The sequence below is a fragment of the Adelges cooleyi genome, unplaced genomic scaffold (assembly GCF_023614345.1).
Source record: "Adelges cooleyi isolate 19-005CV unplaced genomic scaffold, UGA_ACOO_1.1 ACOO_flye_CR_arks_rails_tigmint_CR_PRNA_376, whole genome shotgun sequence".
In the NCBI taxonomy this organism is placed as follows: Eukaryota; Metazoa; Arthropoda; class Insecta; order Hemiptera; family Adelgidae; genus Adelges; species Adelges cooleyi.
In genome coordinates, this window is record NW_026096053.1 from 2747557 (window position 1) to 2769767 (window position 22211).

The window sequence follows — 22211 nt, forward strand, 5'->3', positions numbered from 1 at the left end:
TAATATTGTTTTTTAAATAGAGGCAATGGTAAGTTATATTCAGTTTTTGGTACTCTATAGATGAAGTTTATACCTACCTAATAATATATTTTAGCTGACCAATCACCAATTATTACAAACAGCTCGGTACATCTAGATAACCTATCAAAGGAGCGATTGTAGTAGAATAAATTGTCATAAAATATAACTATGTAGTCGTTTTAAGTGCATATTTCACGTTAACTGCAATTAAACCGCTAATAAATTAGTATTATTCTATCTACACACAAATTACTTATTACTATGTAATCACAATTTAGTGATTATTTTAGTACCTACGGCCTACTGATTACCGGTTTGAGAATTTCAAATTAGGCAAGGCGGAGCGTGGTGTGAGTTGTTAATAACAGTGCGTTTGCCGCAGTAAAATCCACAACTATTTAGTTAGGTTAGGAAAAAGTGATTGCTTAGTAGCATAGGTATAGACGTGTAGTAATATAATATAATACCTAGTATGACGTATATAAATATTGTTTTCATTTAGTGAAAGTAAATTTGTGCAGTTAGCAGCTCCCTAAAAGACTTGATATGCTATCTAAGCCATCAACCTTCGATAGCTCAGTTGGTAGAGCGGTGGACTGTAGTGGTATAAAGTCACAGATATCCATAGGTCACTGGTTCAAATCCGGTTCGAAGGAAATTTTTTTTGTTTTTTTCCTCTGTATTTTTTTTTTTTAATTTAGATTTTCTATATCTAATAATATTTTGTAATAATAATAATTATACTACGAAAAGTATTACGTCAAGATGTTTCTGCTCCAACAACACTAATTCAATTTCGGGTTGCAAATGAATAAAGTATAAAATAGTATTATTATAGAACTTAAGTGAATTATGAATTCATTTTTTGCTTCAAATATTTCGTCTTAATAGCATTAAAAAGGCGATTTTAATAAAAAAAATAATTATTTTTTAACAACGCAGCGTTACAACGAGCACAACGAAAACGGCTTCAATTAGTACTCGAGGATCTATAATGTGATTTTATTTTAAATTAAAATATTGTTATTTCGGTTTGTATATTTTATTATTTCATTGTTGCAAAAATATTTCTTAGAGTAATTTCAATTAAAACCTCTAGTCGCTCGATTTCCTTTGCCATATTTTTAATTTGTTTTTGAAGCGAAACGAGGTGAACTGTTAAACAACAACGTAATGAGTAAAAAAAGGAATTTAAATGCATTTTTTACAATTGTTTTTTAAAATCAGTAACATAGCCCATTGGTGAATTGTACGGGGAGCTAAAGGGGCCATTATCTCCAGATATCTGAAATGAAAGGGTAACTCTATTGTTATGCACCCCTTCCCCCGTTTTAAATTTGGAAATCGAATTTGTATCTACGGTTTGTAATTTTTTTTTGTAAGTAATTAATGTGTATTTAAAACATCCAAATGAGACAATACTTATATAGTGGATGAAAAAAAAACAAAAAAGATTAATAAAATATTACAAAATAGCTCTATATTGACAATACAACAATTACCTACTATTGTGCCTACTATGCACTATGTTGCTGAAAATGACTTAACATACTTAAAATATAATTTTCATGGTATAGGTACAACAATGTTTAAATTTTTAAACATCCCAGAACATTTTTAACAAACTTTAGAAAACCATTGCGACTTGCGACCGTTGGATTTATTACCCCTCTAATTACATTCACGCCCAAATGTTTTCATCCACTATCAGTTTTAATGCTACTTAAAAAACTTATGTACCGCGATCCTCCTGGGAAACCAGCCAACAGTATTTGTACCGATCGAGTCCTTTTACAAAGCACAATAGTCCAACAAAAGCTCCCGGTAAACTTTAATTTGAAAAACAACATATTAAGTTCATAAGTTGATATATTGTTACTGGCTGTATAACTTTTATTTTTATTTTTTACACTGAGTTGAAGAGTTATCTGTTTTTATTATTTTAGCTTCGATGCGGTGCCGAGTATGTATTGTTATTATAATGATGATTCTATTATTTTTTTTTTTTTTTGTGTGTGGTGGTCCCACGGTATCTCCTAAGCCGACAAACTGATTTTTTCATGTAAAAAGTCTATAGATCACAAATCGTACCTTATAATTACTTAATTGGGCCAACAATTTAAACAGTTCATCCGTTCCTTTACTAGTAAAATCTAGCGCCTATATTATATCCTATAAAATGTTTTAAAAAATAAAATAATTTTATTAAATTCATCAGAATGTTACATAGGCGTATAACAACAAAATGCACAATTGACATGGATTGTAATTTATAAACGATGATAACTAGGGGTCCGGTAGTATGCATAACTCATCTGTGCACTTAAAACATATTAAATAGTTTGGATTACATTGATGTACATTAATGTATTGTACATGCATCGGATTATCTGTAATATTTTAGATATTGAACTCGAATATTTTATTATCTTACGTTCACATATTTGTAATAAACCTTTAAAGTGTCGCCTTACTTGAAAACATAATAATATAGTTCAAGTAAGTGGGCCGTGGGGTGTGGACTATGGGTAGGTATGTATTCACCTACTTCACCATTGTAATATAATATTATATAATACTACCATGACAATATAGGTATAGACCGGCCATAATAGATGATAATATTTTATTTTAAAAGCGTTTACTTGCAAAATCATTGGGTAAACGACAGAATGGCGTGTAAAACATTCCATTTGCATTTACTTATCGGTCGCGCGCCATTATAAAACATACCAAGTCGTTATGTGAAGTGGCTTGTCGAGTGTTAAACGTCGAATTAAACGCTCTTGGGATGCAGGCTTAAAATAAATATAATAGGTCCATTACTTAAAATACTTACATGTGAAAAAAAAAATGTGTACTTAATATGTTTTTTACCACGCCGAGAAAAGAATACCGATGTATGTTTACCTAGTTGCCTAGCTCATTTTTTTTTAGAAAAACATTTTTATGAAGTTGACTTAGATGAAGAGACAAGGAAACAGTGTGATAAAAAAATTCCGCCATAATTTAAATTCATAATATTTAATGTTTAATTTTTATTTTATAATTTTTCCAAAGTCGTTAAGGCCGCAGAATAAATTTATTTGAACGAACATCATCTTTTTTCACCCCATTTTATAATTTATTTTTAAATTGCTTTTGTCACCGATCACTGTAGTTATTTTCGTTCATATCAAGCTTTTCATTGTCACAAAACTATCTGGCAGTTTCATATTTAGAGTGAATACCTAAACATGTCATTCCTGTGTAGCATTGTTATTCTGTTTGTTCAAGAGGGCTCTAGACAAATTGTTAAGTTGATACTCAAAGGTTGCATCACTCCCCAGCACTTCTATACAGAAAGTCTTTACCCAGTTATTTTAATTAATCTTAAAGAGCTAACAGAATAGTTGAAATTATTTTAATAAGTTGAATATAATAATCAAAGATAAAGTTCAATACATTTTCTTTCTTGTGATTTTTTTATTTATTATAATTACTATATGTTTTAATTTTAATACGTAGTTTTCCAATGAAAAGTAAAAATAACGATAATTTAAAACAAATGTACAAGTTTACATGATGTTTGTACATCAAGGTGCAAAAGAAGTATTTTTATCGATTCCAATATCGAGGTAAGTTGATAGTACCTCTCTTACTTCAAATTAAAATTAATTTGTGTTCAGAAGTGAATTTTAAACTTTAACAAAACATATTAAAAAAAAGTCCACAGACTTCGTGAAAATGATTTAAAAATATTTTTCATACAAAGTTGATTAACATATTTTTTGCTATATTTAAAAAATATATTTTTTTTTGTGCTGTGTAGAATTGTATACAGATAATTGGTAGAGCTAAAATATTGTTTATTTTATAATATTATACATATTTATACTATTGTATTATATATTATTTATTATTATACATATTTCAGATGCTAACATTATATAAACAGCATATTGCACATCATACGTGATTTCAGCGTCATTCTGTTGATTGGGACCCTACAGAAGGGCAGTCAAATAAAATGTACAAGTTAATACAAATTCAATGTCGGTGGACAAAAAAAACTTGACTATCAAAGTATAGAGAGGGAGGGGAATGGTACGTCGCCCAGTAATGTATTTGTGTGTACAAAACGGTAATACGGCTTTAGATCCAATCATAATTCTGTTAGCGTTTTTGTTGTCTATTTTGTTATTCTCTTTTCCAGGTTTTTTTTTTTGTTGTTTGGTATATTTTTATTTTGCATTTGCTCGTGTAGTTTTTTTGCTCGGGGTTTTCGGGTCGTTTGTTTCGTGACGAGTGGATACTTTGCGTTAAGGGGACTTGTGTCAGTGTGTGACTGGGTTTCCGTCGTCCGCTGGTAATATCATTAGATATGCAAGTTGTATGGAACTGAAAAATAAAGAGGAAATGGAAGGAAAAACAACGGCGGTGCTCTCCGAGCGATCGTAAGAAGGTGATGACTTGTTCAATGGGTTGTCTTCTGCAAGGAAAAACACAAAAACAAAAAAGGAAACTGAATGAAGAAAAAATTCGATACAAGTCGCGTATACGGTAAACTTATGTAAATTAGTAAGTACGACTCTGATGTTGTACACAATCGAGGCGAAAAGCTTCTTACGGTCGGCTGTGACCAAATCGTTTTATTATTATTTTTTCCCGTATACTTTTATTTATACTTGTATCTCTCTTTCTATGTATATATAGTGCTCTACTCACTGCTTTTTCCTTTAATAGAGTTGCTGCTCCATAAAAGCCACAGTTCAATTTTATTTTTCGTCAGACCTCGCTTTACGGTGAAAGTGTTTTAAACAGTGTTTCCGGCCCGTATTGTGCATGTGATATTTGCACATTTTATTATATTATTAATATCTTATTATACAATCAGCGTTGCCGGACAAACATGGTGTTTTTTTATTAAAACAACAAAGTTCGGAAGGCAAAATAAATGTCATATATCATTGAAAAAAACAAACAAATTTTACATAGTTACTACACAATTCGTTATTTTTTTGTTTTTCTGTGATAATAATTATTATATTTAGCGTGGTTTTAATGTTGATGTCATTCGTTTAGTAGCAAAACGCGCAGATCTTTTTTAACCATAGCTAAACGCACTTGTATAGTCTAAGACATCGTAAGTCGATTTATAAGTGTATAATTGCCAACATCAAGTGATCCGGGACGTACTCAGGAAACGACAAACGATTTTTAGGCATTTTTGAATTACTTACTTCATTATAAAATATAAACACAAGTTCTGCGAGTGTCGTTTGAACGTATATACGCAAAATCGAACCGATTATTGGAGCCAATTAAAATTCGATTCTGTGTGTTTTTTTCCACTCACATTATTATTGTACTTGGCCGCAGTTTTGCTCGCAAATTGAGTCGGGGAGGTAATTGAATTTCGTTGGCCGTCTTCACGTCGAGCACACAGGAAAATCTTAAACCGTAGAGCTTAGGCGCTTGTGCCCAAGTAATACAAGTGCGAGAGAAGAGTTTAAATTAAAAAAAAAAAAAAAGGTGGTTGGCTTAAACCCCGAAGACCACTCGGCAGCGTTAAACCGCCGCATCGAAGGGCTGGAGTAATTTTCTTCATGAATGGATCTACTATACTGCCGAGGATGAATGTCTGAACCAATTTGGAAACGATGATTGCGTTAGACGTGACTCTCCTGTCACCGGCTTGCGACTGTTCCCTCGGGAACACCCTCTGGAAATTATAATATACGAGGTAATCGTCGTTTACTCCAATATTATTTCATCTGTGCACGGAATTGACCAGAATGTTGTTAACACAAATCCGCTAAACAGTAATGGTTAATTATATATACATTATATATAAATATATATACATTATAATAATACAATCCAATCGCTTATTGTACCGACGTGACATTCGTGTATTCCTAATTGGAGTTGTGTACAAATTGAATACCCAAATTTATAAACAAAAAACATTCCATTTAAATATTATTATTAAACGGTTGTTCCGTTGTATTGTACTTGGAAAATTGTATAAACACTTGCAAAGTATACCGGATGTCATAATATGGTCCCAGATACTTACGACATACAACATAGATTTTTTCATAACCAATAGGTATAGATAAAAACTGTCGCTGTTTTCGCATCTAATCAATCTATTAACTCACTTTCATTGCTCTACCTCTAAGCGATGCTTTGATGAGATATGCATATAATATTGAATGAATAATCAAAGGTAATACAACTTTTAGAACATATTATTATAACAACACTCGTTGTACTAGTTAAATGCTTTCGCTAAATTCACGTTACTGCTCTGTATGTTTATATACTTTAAACATTTCTACTTTTAAGGAAGAAGGATATACACAAATTACAACGTAACGCCTTAGCTACTATAAAACATCATATTATATTTTGTTACACTCTTTGAGCGATTGAGTTTCATATTATGGCGATTAGGCAACCGTTGTGTTCCTTGGAGCTTCGGGTTTATTTCGTTAATCCTAAAACCTGGCTTACTTTTGAAAAGACACGTTTTGCTGCTTTTATAAGCGACCAACACCTGGATAAAACTATGCATTGAGGGAAGGCATGGGAAATCAATCATTCTTATAGGTAAACAATAAAATATTATAATATTATAGCTGACCGTAGTGATCTGGACGACAGGAAAAAAAAAATATATATATAAATGATAAAAAGATTAGGTACTCTATTGTGGGTTGCAGTGCTAAAATAATTTTTTTTTTTTAAACAAAATCGAATAATTTTTATTACGTATGCTTTAAAGGTAATTTCATAACCCACATAGATGTGGATTGTTCTTGATAGTCAATGTGTGAGTTTAGTTGCACTTATTTCCCAATAATTTCCTTGAATCATTTAAGGTTAGCCAAACGGACACGTCGACTTATCCGTTTTTGTACAAACATTGCCGAATCATTTTTTATTCATTCTACATAATTAATACCATTTTTTTCGTTTTAAATACTCGAGCGTTCGCGTCATTCGTAAGCTTGATGCTTTTTATGGGATACATAAAGTATAGTTTTTCGAAAAATGGTACTGGTCGTATTGACTCGGGTTAGTAGATATAATATCAGTTTTATGCGTAGGTCATTCGATGCTATCACTTGTAACAGCAGCACAACCACAAAATGTACATACAACACTCACAAGGGGAAAGGTTTACGTCTTGTCGTCGCCGATATGGTTCGTGTGGACAGTAAAAATTTCACTCGCATGTGTACTATTATGCGTGTACTCTGAATAATACATATGACAAGATTTTATGCGCACATCCTGTATATAGGCGCACCGACCGCATACTGGATAATTCAATTATTGAACTCGATATTGTTATTGTTGTATTTTTATAGACTACAACAGCTTCGGTTGTACACCGATTGTGATTGATCGAAACGTTTATGTTTGACTAACTCATGTTTACTAATAATTGTATTATTTTTCTTACCTACATTTTTTTTACATTATCTAATATATTTATTATATTTATATCTTATATTTTTACTCGCTTATAATTTACTTGCGTCACAGAGGCAAAGTATACACTGTAATTGACTCATTTTTATAATATAATTGAGAGATTAACCTCGTACAATCGACTAGTTCGTGAAATAAAATGAATTACACATAATATATACCTAAATTGTTTTAAGGAGTTTTAACGACGTCACGTCCAAAATAGCGGTAAGTCATCGACATAATTCTGTAAATAACAATAATTCGTTAACTGTAAACGTAAACACTTGCTACACAAAAACAATTACTTAAGCCTTAAACAGTGACGCCTGCGCATGTCACACAAATTAATGAGTTGTTTCTACTTATCAGTTGTTGTACTATTTAATATAAACTCTTATACTTAACTTAAATAAATAATTAATATTATTATTATTTAAAAAAAAAAATGAAATTGGACAACAAATATAACGACAGCACGTTAATTTTTTTTTTAATTTAAAAGTTGTTTCTTAATATTGACATTTAGGTTTTTAAAGCAACTAATATCATGATAATCGGTCCAGTCGGTTGTGATCTAACTGGAGACACACATACAATTATACCAACATAAAATGGTTAACACATTTCTATATATAATTGTATTGTGGGCACTATATGTGATATACTTCTTGTTGATACGAATATCAGATTCAACCTTTATAAATTCTTCGGCTTATGTGACCAATAATAAATAAACTTCATACTTCTTGCTTTTAATAAAACTACCAACGCCTTTAATTACGCCGTTAATTTTTCAACAGACTATACTATATTTGTTTATACTACAAAAATGTTGTTAAACTAACTTCATTAATGTAAGTTGTTGTAACCAATTTAGATGATTCATCATTTGCAATATTTGCTTAATTTCTATTGTATTGTTTTTTTTTAATTTACTAAAAAATATTTAAAATAAAATAATTATACTAATAAATCATATATTCCTAAGTTATATATGTAAATCAAATACGCATATATAAAATATAATATGTACATAAACTTAAGGTATAAAATCATAAAATTTATATGACTTGTATTTTATAGACTATTTTACAAATTCAGGAGGAAACCGAATGAGTTGTGCGATTAATAACACAATATCACATAATTTAGGATAATTGTTTTTTTTTATTACAAGGACTTGCATATATTAAGGGTTTTTGAAAAGTCAAAAATTAAACTTATAGTGAATACTATACTAGCAAGCTTATGATAAAAACTTGTGCAGAGGATAATATAATACTATATTAATAATTATTAATTAGTAAATAATTATATATAAGAGTGACACGTGATATACATTAAAATATTCGTATGTTATAACTATAATAGGTTCAAATAAATGTAATAAATATTGAGATTTTATTTTTCTTTCATTGTTTTTTGTTCTTTGCTATTATTGAAATAACGGAATACGATGTTTGCAACACCTGAAAAAAATCAAATATATTGTTTTCAAATGGGAAAAATGCAAACAAATATGGCTAACTAAATAGGGCGTTTTTTAATAAAATGATCGACAATTTTTTTAATTTTTAAATTTAAATTACCCAAAAAAATAAATACTAAAATTATTGTTTTTTTTTTATAAAAAACTACAATTACATTTGTCTTCTTTATAAGTATTTTGATCGTAATATGGTTTTGCTAAGTTTTAATTTATATACTTTATACAATAATACAAATATTATAAAAAAGTATTTGTTATTATATTTGAATGTTTTTTTGCGGTGCATGGTCAAAATAAATTAAGTCAGGTTTTTCCAAAATAGTACTTAAAACATTAGATCTTGAACATTTATAAATTCATCCTGAAAAGTTTGTGTTTTTTGACTTTATACCTTTTGACTAAGCACCGAAGTTCTTAAATACTTTAAAAAGATATTTCTTTAAATACTGCAATATTATTATTCGTACACTTCCAAGCATTTCTAAATTTACGACTTTCTTCGGTGAAACTTTCATTTTGATATCATTGGCGTTATTAATTTGCATTGCCATCAATAATAGTTTTTTGAATTTAATATCTTTAGACGTCCAATCGCAACTGTACAACGAGAAGTTCAGTGCATTTATCTGTAAACCGAACAAAGTACCAGTTATATTGTCATATTATTATTTAAATGCTTTTATTGGTGAATTTTATTGTAATTACACATGTTTTCTATTCGATACATTATTACAGTTATGTAAATGTTATGTACGAAAGCGCTGTTTACCTCGTGATCAACTAATCCAAAATGATAAGTCAAGATGTACAAATGGATTATACATCTAACCATTGTAGAGAGGATTTTCAGCGACGCAATACTATATAGCGATAGCCCTTCCATATAAAACTGAAAGTAATAACTAATGTAGGATACATTTTATAACATATAATTATGATAATCATTGGATAAGTACTGAAATTCATATTGAATCTTACTGAAATATATTCGATAGTCATGTAAATAAATGTGTACGCCGTACTTCCTATTTCAATAATTATAATTGGCTTTAAACTATCATATAATTGTTTTATGACACTGAAAAATATGCATAAAGTAATTGTTTGATGTAATAACCAATACATATAAATCTATAAAATATTAGATAAGTAGGGTAAAGATTCCACCTATAGCAACCTTAAGAATTTTCTTTATACATCTATTACATTTATTCTACTTACAATATTATGTACAATATTTGAAAATTAATCCATATAATATACTTTGTAACATACCCGATATAGCTATATTTAATATTCTAGTTGTCAAAAGCTATATTAAAGAAAAATTATATAAAATATAATAATAATACAGTTTCCCCATCTATGGCCACATTATTTTTTATTCAAACATTTAAGAATTAATATTGTTTTATTAAACAGAATGGTTAACTGAATAAAACTATAACCACATGTATGAATGGTATGTAGCCCAATGATGAATTATACTCTTTAAAACGTTTATATAATCGAGTGGCAATAGCTCTATAGCAAGTATACTGGTCATAGGTAAGGTCTCTACCCTATTATAATCTTATATTTTTACAATAGAAATACCTATTATTTATTAAAGAATGAATAATAGTGATAGTAAAAATTTTAAATATTTGTTAGATTACAAGAATTAATATCAGTGATATTAAAAATTTAAAAGATCAACCCGATTTTCGTGGGTATGTGTCTATCATAGTTATTTTAAATTAAGGAAATAATTATAAATTATAATAATCAATTGATGTAAATATTAAACTACATCATTATACGAATTAATACTATAAAATGTATACGTACTTCATCACTTTTTGATGATCATATGTAATTGCTTTGAATTTTTTAATTAACGTCTCAGCTGAAAAATAAATCATACTTTCGCATTCTCTACCACAATTTTTAAAACAAGCCGCAGAACATAAATTCTCAACAACATTTTTAAAATATATAATAATAACATGACTTGTTTCCTTACTGCAATCGTCCTCGTTGCCCAATGACTCATACGCTGAAGCGATAGTTCTTAAATCTGCTACAAACGTCCAACAAAAATCTATTGTAAACGAATAGAATGCGAAAGTGATGACTAAGTACCACGCCGCAATTAAAGCTTCCGCGATAAAAAATAATGCATAAAATCTGTTGTAGTGGTCCACTTGAATCGGATAGAATAATGTATTCAACACGTTGTTTCGGTATACCAATAGTTGTCCTTTGGGATTTTCGGCAATGTATTGTTTGATGAACACCGGATTGCTATACCAACAAACAACAAAACAAACCCATCCTATCGTGTACAAGTTTGTGACCCTCGAGATTTTCTTTTTGTAACCGTCCAATACGCCGCTTCTTTGGCGACCACAGTAAGTCAAGAAATCGTCACACAAAATGTCGAAACATTTCCATATAGTGTCGGCGGTGTGATTGATTCTAATGACTTTCAATAGTAGAATGAAGGATATCACGAACAAGAACACACAGTTTATCCAAGTATTAAAGTCACTGGCCCAATAGTAGACACCGATTGCACTAAATATCGCCAGCACTGCATAAGAAATCGGGACTATCGAATAAATGATTTTGTAAATGTTGCATCCTCCTACGACCAAGTTATTGGTTTTGTCTGGGTTCAGCACCCGATTCAGACCGACCATGTACATGAATCTGTGTTCGGTAAAAAATAATTGGTCTTTAGTCTTACTTATTTCTTGTTGGGATGGCCAATTCTAGAAAAAAAATTATAACAAAACTACATAAACACTATTCGTTTTTAATTTATTTTAGAGTATAAACTAATAAATCATATTTATTTTCTTCAACGCGGTTAGTCGAACATGAATGATGAGCTCTTGATTGACATGAATTAATAAAAATGTACTTGCAAGTATACTTAGTAGCAGGTATTTAAGCATTCATTTGCAACACTCTTACATGCTTTCAAACAGCTTACCTACATTCGTTTGCTCCCTTCGAGCATCGGGAAGTTGGGAAGCTAATGAGAAGTTCCCATTACCTTTTCGACATTTAATTTAAAGTTAATAGATTATTCTAAACATGTCGAATGTCCATTCACGGATACTTCCCAACTATGGATAATCGGCATCGATGTATCGATTGACTTCCTATTTAATGCCGAGAAGATAACAGCAATTTTCCATTAACTTCCCGACTTATTGTTGCTATTAGGATTTAGGCCACATATTAACTTGGCAACTCAAAAATTATGAAAAGTTGTGCTTTTTTTTCTATAAACGTGTACTGATCTAACTACTCTAAATTATTAACGAAAAAAAACTCTTGCTGTAGATACTAGGACAATATATCGAACACCTATGTTCTGCCTCCTAGTCCTGTAGTTATAAGTAAAATTTAAAATAATATTCACCATCGTATCAGCAAACCTTTTCTTCCTTCTGTAGTATTGATAATATAAATATTTTGCATTAAAAAAAAAAGATCTTAGTGAGTTAATATAACCACTCGAACCGATGACTCAGTTTAGCTATGATTGTGTGTAGAGGAAATTTCTATCGCGAATTCAACGAATATAATATGTCAAACTATTTAAAAACCTCTTATGGTGTTTGAAAGAATACAAGAATTTAAACATAATAATTAATTTCCTACTCTATAATTACAATGTTCCTTAAAATTATAGTATGCGTGGCCATCTATTAGGCAATGTCACGGAAGAAACAAAACTTTTTAATTGCTAAAAGTTATAAGCCTTTTAAATTTTGCATAGCGAAATGAACACTAATAATCAGGTCGGCGGTAATCGATAACATAAGGTTCTGTAGTTTATTCATCTAGTACCTATTGGTATACCATTCTTTAATTAGTTTACAATGGTTCTACACAGCGGTATTGGTTGACGTTCTAAACGATATTACCCGACATATTCGTAGACAAAATTATATAAGACTCTGAAAATAGAGAAATAATGTTTTTCTTTACAATGACTTGGGTCATAAGCCGTAGTCATAAATATTGAAAGATGTATTTGTAAATGAACCTTGTAATGAAAAGTCTTTCATGTCTATTTAAATTCTAATAAATTAGTAATGTATACTATTATATTATAATTTTGTTAAAGACATTCATAAGTAGAACTCTACATCAATATTTTAATTGTAGCATTAGTTGATGGAATGTTTGAACAAGTTATGTACATTATTTTGTTCAAAACTATTGAGCTATATTTAGTTTTTATTTTAAAAGTAAGGACTTAAATTATTAACAGTGGTTTTTTTATGATTGAACAAGTTATGTACATTATTTTGTTCAAAACTATTGAGCTATATTTAGTTTTTATTTTAAAAGTAAGGACTTAAATTATTAACAGTGGTTTTTTTATGATAACATAAGCAACAACAAGATTCATAACAAAAGCAATAAGATAACAGTAATTCCGCAACGGAAATAAGTACACCTAATCACTATAATTTAATACATCGGCTTACTAATGATTAATACCAAGTGATGATGATAAATATTAATGTAGGTATTATCTCAATTAGCTGACTGCACCTATTTTACCAATGATATTGTTCCGGGTTTTTTTTAATCGCATTCCATAGTACCTTTACATAAATTATATTGTTTTTCTTTAAAAAAAAAAAAAAAAAATGAAAACAAGTGTCGATAAAAAAAATTCATTAAAAATAGGTTTGTTTGTATCTTTAAATCACTAGTCGTCAGCTTCATGCCGTTTTCGTTGCAATTTAATTACCGTTTAATGGTTTTTTTTATAATAATTTTTTGACATATCACATTTCTTTTTTTTTTTAGTTAAATAAGCTATATCAGGTGTTGTGATGTCACTTCCCGCTAACACAGAGAATTTTGCCATAAACAGCCGCCAAACGGATCCACCTGTTGTTGACTACGGCAGCATGAGCCATAACGGTAAAGCCATCACTAAACAAACTAATTACTACCAATAGGCCATAAGACATAATATAAGTAGTCCATAAAAATATAAAATCATCTCCAAAGACATTTCAAATAATTGTATTAGTTAAATTAGTCTACAATATAATAATAATATGACAACTCTTTAGTCTTTCAACATTTTAAAAACAAGTTATGAATAATATAATAATATTTTTATTAAGATGAATTATTTTCTCAAAATTTAAGTCTAGCTTTTTATCGAGATATAATACGTCAATCATTACCTAATCTTATATTTTATGTGACCTATTTGTGTCATTAATATCTTATTTCAAGATTTCTAAATAGACAAAAAATAAACTATGCAATACAAGTTAATATTTAAAGGGTTACCTTATTTTTTTAGCATTGTAACGGTTACATTATCTAACCGTTCCTGTTGACTCCAGACCACATGTACACAGACACTAATTAACCCGTTTAAGGGGGGGAGCAGTGTTGACACACAGAGATGACGGCTAGCGCGTCATCCCAATGTTACACCAATTGATAACTACCATCGGTGCTAACATATTTCGCAACGATCTTGTGTTCTAATTCGCGCACCCGCCTACTGCCGTACGCCATCATCTGTGTGTGCACCTCAACTCCGCTCTGCCCTGACGTACCACAATCATCCGGAGTCAGGTCAGAGTGTAAATATTTATATATTTATTTTATGCATGTACTATAACTTTATTTTATTTAGTAACTTTAATTAACACCTTGTAGCTTGCACTTGAGAGTCGACTACCTTATAAGCGTGACCGCCCGTTTAAGCCCTTCGGGCGATATATTAAGTTTTAAAAGGGACGTTAAGGTTATTACGTGTAGCACACGGCTTAGCCAACCGTTTCCCGTGCCAGAGATCCACGTCCTTAGCCTTATCGACGACCACTGCACTTAACCAGACAGTAGGTACGTTACAGCATTCAACATATTTTGAACTGTGTAATTTTTTTTTTATATAGTGTGTATTGATAAAATTCATCATAGACCGCGATGGAGTGTTTGTTGTATAGAAACTTGTTGTAATTACATTTTTTATAGTTTTAAAATCCTATAATTATATTTACCTTTTGATTTAAAATGTCCAGTAACCCTTTTTGTAAATCAATGAGCTTTAAAGTTGTTTTCTATGAATAATATAAAATATAGGGTCATAGGTACTCTATAAGAATAATCAAGCACCATGTTTTTTAGCCCTTACTTTCAGGTTTTGGTTTTGTTCCTAAGGTATTTACTTTTTATAAGCCGAACTTTTATTGCAAGTTTTACAGGAAAATGAGTTCAGTTCCCTAGGTATATAGATTATAGGTTTTTGTCACTAACATCACTAGACATATTATTATACTACGTAACTGCTAACAGCTGATTATTAAGTTTTCGTTGAATAAAAAAAACCCAGAAAGTAAGTACATTTACAATCACAATAGATTGAATCATCAACAGTTATTAGTAATTCAAAATTTTTGTTTGCTCTATTATGCTATTTAGCTTTTTGTCGGGTATGTAGTCCGTATTACGCCTATATTTTAATCATTCTAGTTGTTTATACTAATTATACCGCGTCGAGGTCAAACTACTTAACATTCCCTCCACTTACACGAGTGTTACAACAATTATTGCTATTGCTGCTTTCGATTCGGCCAAAAATACAATACACGATCATTTGTTGTTGGCGTGTGTATATATTCAACGGGCGATAACAGGTACAAGATGCGAATTGTAGGAAATCGATATTAGTTTATCATTTTATTGTTATTGTAGTTATTATGTGTTGTAACTTGTAAATGGCTACCGGTTTCTCGACCTTGCCCGATTCACCTATACCGTTTGTGTCGTAGGTGAACGGCCTTTTTTCATACCATTATTATTTTATTCTACACACATGATAACGCTACGAAGATAAAGCACATCATATCAGTACATACACCGTACACGTAGTATACAGAGCGTTTTAGAACAATAGAAATACTGACATTCAACATTTTAAACAGAAATCATACAGTAGAAGTTTTACTTGTTAAACACGGCGTACGTGTCTTCCAAGTTTAAAATAATAAGCAATGTAATTTATTAGTTATTATTCGACGATTCCGAATTGAATTTTTCAGATCAATCTTAGTACCTCTATAAAATTATAATTATTGTCATTGGTTCCTTCTTCGACCACTTATTAAACACAATAATTACCCTCAAAAAATGAGTGTACATTTTAAAATAAACACGAATTTCTGTAATTTCAACTTGACGGCCCATAGTGAATTCTCCAAGCTAATCTATACAATTTTTTTTTTTTATAAAGAAAACTTTAACCTAACTTGCTGTGTTCAATTTTCTTTCTGAAACATCCTGTATACAGACAATACAATAAGCATAATAGTATAAGTAATCGTCCCGCACTCGGTAGGCAGTGCGAGACCACTTTTGACAGTCGCCGAAAACACTTTAAACTGTAGTAATATTTATTACCTTTACCGAAATTATCAGTCGTTCGATTTTTGTTTTACCTTTTAATCGTGTGCGGTTTTACTATTAACAGTTGTAGCTATACGTAAGTGTACAACATGTGACATCTACTGATCCATCTATATATCATAATATTCCACACTTCACATTGAGTAAGGACTTTGGTGAGCCTGTACGTCTCTGGAAAACTACTTATGCCTGAATAATATTATATTATACACACGGTGAGTAAAACACGATTATATATTTCACCGTTTATTATCTATAATAATCGACCATAACTACAATATTGTTCTTATTGGCAATAGAAACTGATAAGTCACAATCGTGTACATTTTTTTTTTTTATCAAAGTTCTCGTTACAAATGTTCTTTGCATATATTTATTTTCCTCTGGTGATATAGACAAAATAGTTGCATTACGAATCAAGATAAAATCACAAATTATAAAAAAAATATGTATATTATAATATATAACTGAGAAACAATTCTTATCTAAAATATCCACAGTTAATCTTGTACACTCCAGTAGCTGTTAATTATAAAGTTCATGATAAACATAAAAATATCGTGGTTAAGTAATAAAAACAAAGAGGTATTGACCACTATCATTTTAATTGATTGCATTATTACTATTAAGATGTACATTTCACGATATCAAATATGAATTTAATTTTAAATAACTTTTTTTTAATTGGGAACACTGTATTGCATGGTATGTAAAACTATTAGTGAATATAAAATAAAGATTATAATTATCTCAAACTATATTGAGAAAATATTGGTTGGTTTCAAAATCGCCCATCTGAAGAAATTGTTGGTTGTTTGTGAAATCATAATGGCTTTCAAAAATGAAATTGGATACTCGGTTCCTTCGTTTGTTTAATCTCTTTGTGTTGACTATTGTTTTTGACTTTCTAAGCACCTACAAGTCAACGGCATCGTGGTGAAAACCTACATCTCATTCTTTCGGGAATTGTCTCATTATTGATCTCAAATTTGTTTTCCGTATCGCCACTGAGGTACAGATTTAAAACGGCGGATATTGTTTACAGCTGTTCCTTCACTGGTCGAAAAGGACAAGGACGGCGACCGTGAAGGTAAAAGCAGTCTATCCGAAATGGAAAACGGCGAAAGGCACCGGATTCAGTTCACTAGCAACGAGGCCATAGCTTCGGATGAACTGTGCGACCATCGAATGTCGGCAGCCCTATCTAGCTGTTTTACCGTATTGTTTTCTGTGGTTATCGTATGGTACTTACTCTACGTGAACTTGTCGCCATACTTGACGGCCTTTCCCGGCGGAAGCGTTACTTCGTTGTACTTGCTGTATGTGGCAGGCGCGGCTGCCGGTTGGCTAGTCGAAGAGGTCGCAGGTCTACCGCCGCTCTTGGGAATGCTGGTGGCCGGAATAGCGCTACAGAACTGCGGCCTATATGTTCTCAAAGCCAGTTGGTGCATTCATCTGGTGGCGATCATGAGGTACACAAAGTTATAAGACTAACGTTGAATAACGACTTATTGGTATAGTATGAACTTTTCAAAATTAATTTTTTAAATATGATCGTTGTTAAATTAAAAAAAAAAAAAAATCAAAATGCACATATTTATTAGGTAACGTGACGTTTATGATATCCTTATACTATATTTTAAACAGTTGTATTGTTTTCAAAATATAAGTTATATCTGTGGACTTTAGTTAGGTGGCTAAATAATTGCATTTTGAGAAATCTTTATACTGTGATGGTGTAATGACAATAATAATATTAACAATGGGTCACTTATGTAATATTAACACACAGAGAAGCGGCGTTGTCGGTTATCCTAATCAAAGGCGGTCTTGGTCTCGACCCTGGACAGTTGCGTCGACTTAGCGGATCTGTTATCAAACTAGCGATATTTCCATGCGTGGCCGAAGCATTGGCGGCCGCCGTAATAGCTCATTACACTCTAACCAACTTAACATGGGAATGGGCATTAACACTCGGGTAAGTTTCTGTATGAAACACTATAATATCATATAATAATATGTATTATAAGCCGGTTCAAATACATAAGACGTTCTAGTGTACATTTGGTACATATCGCACACCTAGAAGTTAGAACAATACTGTAGCAACTCAAAAAACACCTTATTTCAGGAATTCCAAAAAAACTAATTTTCAAGTTTAATTACTTTAACTGTTTAATTTAATAAAACAGTTTTGTACAATCAACGCACGTGCACTCCGCTTGATGTCCGGGCAGAAACTAAAGTTTTAAACGGTTTTGAATTTTGATAGTAAGAATTATGGGATTAGTCATTTTTACAAAAGGTACCTACAGCGTCATCTTTTGGAGAGTAATCAAGATAAAGTTTAATTTGTTTTGTTGGTTCATGCAACTTCGTTTGTAGAATCCGAATATACAAATAACTAAAAATACCCCCTTTTAAGTTGTTACAGTTTTGATCAAGGTGTGCGATATATTAGAATTTACACAAGTCTAAAAATAATAAAAATATACTTACAATCTTTTTAAAGTCTTTATCTCTTATAAAAACAAAAATATTGATGTCTACAATTTAAAAATATATTAAGTATCTTTTTATGAAATAATGTTGTATAACTATAAGTGTAACCCTTTACCGCAAACATGTTAATTTATTTAAAGAAAATATTATCAAAAGTAAAACTTTGAAACATTTAATCTCCTACCAAAACGCGATTTTAAAATATTCTCAAATATTTTGGAAATTAAAATAAAATAAATATGGGAATTTCCATGATGGCCCGCCAAATAAATCATTATACTGATGTGTTATAATTTCGCTTTACATAACTTAACACTCAAACACAACTAATACGAGATAACACAACAATGCATAGTGTATAGTATATCTAAGAAAAGTGTTTATTACACATATAATAATATTTCTTAAATTAAAAATCAATTATTTGTGTACAGTAGTATTGCGATTGAAATTTTGAAGCCGGAAACAAACACAGTAAAAGCTCATGGCTTACTACTACTATACTTGGTATGGAGATTGAAGTATGATATTAAAAATATATGTACACAACAGCTGTATTGATAATGTTGTCAATGTGTGCATCTCAAAATTATAGAATCTAACTGACATGGCTGATGGCATTAAACTCGACTATAAAAACCAAATAGATATAAATACGTGATACTGTCATCATTGTCTGTGTTATTAATTATTCCATTATATATATAGTTTTAACTACAAACTGGAGCAAACAGTCAAAATGGCCTTTTAGGGTAAATTTTATTTAAATTCTATTCAAGCGAGGTTACATATCGATTCACGTGAACTATTGTGTTATCATAATACCAGAGTTGCTTATGGTTCGAAATTATTTTATAATATTTAGAATGATTTACTTGCGCCTTACTCATTTTATACAAATATTTACTTTACTCACAATTTCAATTTTTTCCTAACCGCCTAAGTAGATTTATGCGGTCAAAACAGGTAAATGATTATGATTTGTTGTCCTTTTTAATTTAGATTTGTCTTGTCGGCCGTCAGTCCCGCTGTGTTGGTACCACGTCTTCTATGGTTAAAAAACAGAGGCTATGGCGAGTCAAACGGAGTAGGTACTCTGGTGATAGCAGCGTCTAGTCTCGACGATATATTGTCTATTAGCGCCTTTGGCGTATTACTCGGTTTGGTATTCTCTGAAGGTAAGTAATCGAGTGCTTAGTTTGATATTTATTCATTTATAACGTCTGCCAGTATATTGACCGCCCGCCAATAACAATAATTTAACAAACATTTTTCTTCTACAATATTAAAAATTTACATTCGAAAATTGTTTTAATGTTTTTTTTGTAAGTCTGATATCAGACATTGGATCTATTATGCCACAGGTAATTTGGTAAGTAAGATTATCCAAGGTCCAGTGGACGTATGCATCGGTGTGGCATTAGGAATGGTGTGGGGTTTGATAATGATATACATGCCACCTTCGCCATGGGCTAATAAATACAGCAACCACGGAGACGACGAAGACCACAAAGACCAAACTGCAGATCAAGTATTATAATATTATTATACTTTTATTTTTATAGTATTTATATTTTTTTGATTTCATAATAGTTTTATCACAATGAAATCTAGAAATACAGGTAAAATAATACTAATAATAATTCTGATGGTTACGTTAGCGTTGTCTATTTGTAATATATTTAATTAATGGTTAATGATTAATTATTTTAAACTGTTTATGATAAAAAAAACGATGCTTTTGAAATACTGATTTTATACTTTGCTCATTGGGTCATTCATTTTAAAATGTCTAATAAATGTGACCGTCCGTCGTGTACTTATACAACATTTTACCCATAAGCTAGAACAGGCAACGATGACCAAAAGATGTTTCCTTCTGGGCGCTGGTGGATTTTTGGCGGTCACGGGAAGTCAGCTGTATGGATATCCGGGCGCTGGACCACTGGCTTGCATCATATCGGCATTTGTTGCAAACACTGGTTGGAAATGGAGATTAAAAAAGCGCCTCGAGCATATTGGCGTGCCAGTTTTCGAAATTGAACCGCTTTCCAAGCAGAAAAATACGGTTGAAGGAATGTTTGACAAGTTTTGGTTTGCTCTACAACCGATATTGTTCGCGTCCATAGGAACCGAAATCAAATTTGAGCTCCTCCAAGGCAGCGACATACTCTTGGTCGGTTTGATAGTGTTGGCGGGAGGACTAATCGTAAGTAGCTACAGTCCGTTGAAATTTTGACTACTATAAAATACTTAGCAAAACGGTTGTTGGTTTTTTTTATACAGATCAGGTTGATCGTTACGTCTTGCTGTATATCGGGCACCGGATTCGACTGGAAAGAAATGCTTTTCATTAACATAGCGTGGCTGCCAAAAGCCACCGTACAGGTATCTGTTATATTGTTAAAATACTTGAAATTATTAAGTAATAAGGTTTATGAGAATCATAATTATTATTAAACTAAGATTCTAAATAAAATGTATGTTCTATTATGCATCTAACTAATCGAAGGCATTTCCTTAGGCTGCATTGGCTCCAGTAGCTCTGGACAGGGCAAGAACAAAAGGCACAGACGAAGATGTGGAATCTGCCACTCAGCTATTGACTGTAGCAGTAATTTCCATATTGGTGACAGCACCAATAGGTGCGATTGGAATACAGTGGTTGGGGCCAAAATTACTGAAGAAGACTACTTAAAACAGACAAAACTGTACACGTTATTCGTTTGACTTTTCTTTGTATAATATGCACTTTTATGTTTATTTAATTGTAGAATAAAAAACATACATTTTTTATGGAACCATACAGTTTACAAATAATTAGTTTTGATAATAAACATTATCTAAAAACACTCAACGCACATTGACTGAGTAATATTAGTTCTTTAGCTAAGGTTGTGTAATAACACAACCTTACAGTATTTGTATAAAGGGTTACAGCTGATCAAACAAATTTAATCTACATCTTTAAACAGAATAATTGATTTATTGTTTTATAAAGAGGTACTTATAAGTTATAAAGGTATTTAAAATGATTAGACAAATTACTATTTTTATCGGCCGATAAATTTCTATTTTTATACGACACCAAGAATTGATAACTAAATAACTCCCAATTAATTTAGTCGTTCAAGGAAACACATCTTACAACATTTAGAGATATAAGGTCTTGATGGGTTTCATACTACTATAATTTGTATACAAAGTTCAATATTTATATTAAGCATATATAATATACAGTAAGCTCAATTTAGCAAAAACGGATTATAAAAAATTCCATTTGAAA

General features: G+C 30.9%; 2 protein-coding genes and 1 non-coding gene across 7 annotated transcripts; 2 read left to right on the forward strand and 1 right to left on the reverse strand.

Moving 5' to 3' along the window:
- Positions 1–586: 586 nt before the first annotated feature.
- On the forward strand, positions 587–677 carry Trnay-gua (transfer RNA tyrosine (anticodon GUA)). The gene is given in 2 exon segments: positions 587–623; positions 642–677. It is a non-coding gene; the product is annotated as a tRNA-Tyr (tRNA).
- Positions 678–7614: 6937 nt separating this feature from the next.
- LOC126840220 (sodium/hydrogen exchanger 9B2-like) lies at positions 7615–21753 on the forward strand. 5 transcript variants are annotated; one of them, XM_050575829.1, is made up of 9 exons: positions 7615–7713; positions 13799–13915; positions 17469–17895; positions 18216–18401; positions 19928–20103; positions 20290–20456; positions 20769–21134; positions 21212–21313; positions 21450–21753. In XM_050575829.1, exons 2-9 carry the CDS (start codon positions 13825–13827, stop codon positions 21621–21623), a joined length of 1689 nt encoding a protein of 562 aa, XP_050431786.1. In that variant the 5' UTR covers positions 7615–7713; positions 13799–13824; the 3' UTR covers positions 21624–21753. The 5 variants fall into 5 exon arrangements, with proteins under 5 accessions (XP_050431786.1, XP_050431785.1, XP_050431789.1 ...); XM_050575828.1 differs by lacking the exon at positions 7615–7713 and having other exon boundaries at positions 13731–13915; XM_050575832.1 differs by lacking the exons at positions 7615–7713; positions 13799–13915 and adding an exon at positions 14440–14598.
- On the reverse strand, positions 8865–14496 carry LOC126840229 (uncharacterized). The gene is made up of 7 exons (XM_050575843.1): positions 14297–14496; positions 10983–11733; positions 10808–10865; positions 9956–10055; positions 9747–9866; positions 9445–9603; positions 8865–8957 (listed from the first exon to the last, which is right to left on the reverse strand). Exons 2-7 carry the CDS (start codon positions 11665–11667, stop codon positions 8901–8903), a joined length of 1179 nt encoding a protein of 392 aa, XP_050431800.1. The 5' UTR covers positions 11668–11733; positions 14297–14496; the 3' UTR covers positions 8865–8900.
- Positions 21754–22211: the final 458 nt, after the last annotated feature.

Coding starts and splice junctions, on each gene's coding strand:
- LOC126840229 (XM_050575843.1), bottom strand. CDS start 11,667: ATGTACATGGTCGGTCTGAATCGGGTGCTGAACCCAGACAAAACCAAT. Junction 10,866..10,982: donor GGGCAACGAGGACGATTGCA/GTAAGGAAACAA, acceptor TTTATTTTTCAG/CTGAGACGTTAATTAAAAAA. Junction 8,958..9,444: donor ATTTAGAAATGCTTGGAAGT/GTACGAATAATA, acceptor GATTTTTTTCAG/GTGTTGCAAACATCGTATTC.
- LOC126840220 (XM_050575829.1), top strand. CDS start 13,825: ATGTCACTTCCCGCTAACACAGAGAATTTTGCCATAAACAGCCGCCAA. Junction 13,916..17,468: donor CGGCAGCATGAGCCATAACG/GTAAAGCCATCA, acceptor TATTGTTTACAG/CTGTTCCTTCACTGGTCGAA. Junction 21,135..21,211: donor TGTTGGCGGGAGGACTAATC/GTAAGTAGCTAC, acceptor TTTTTTATACAG/ATCAGGTTGATCGTTACGTC.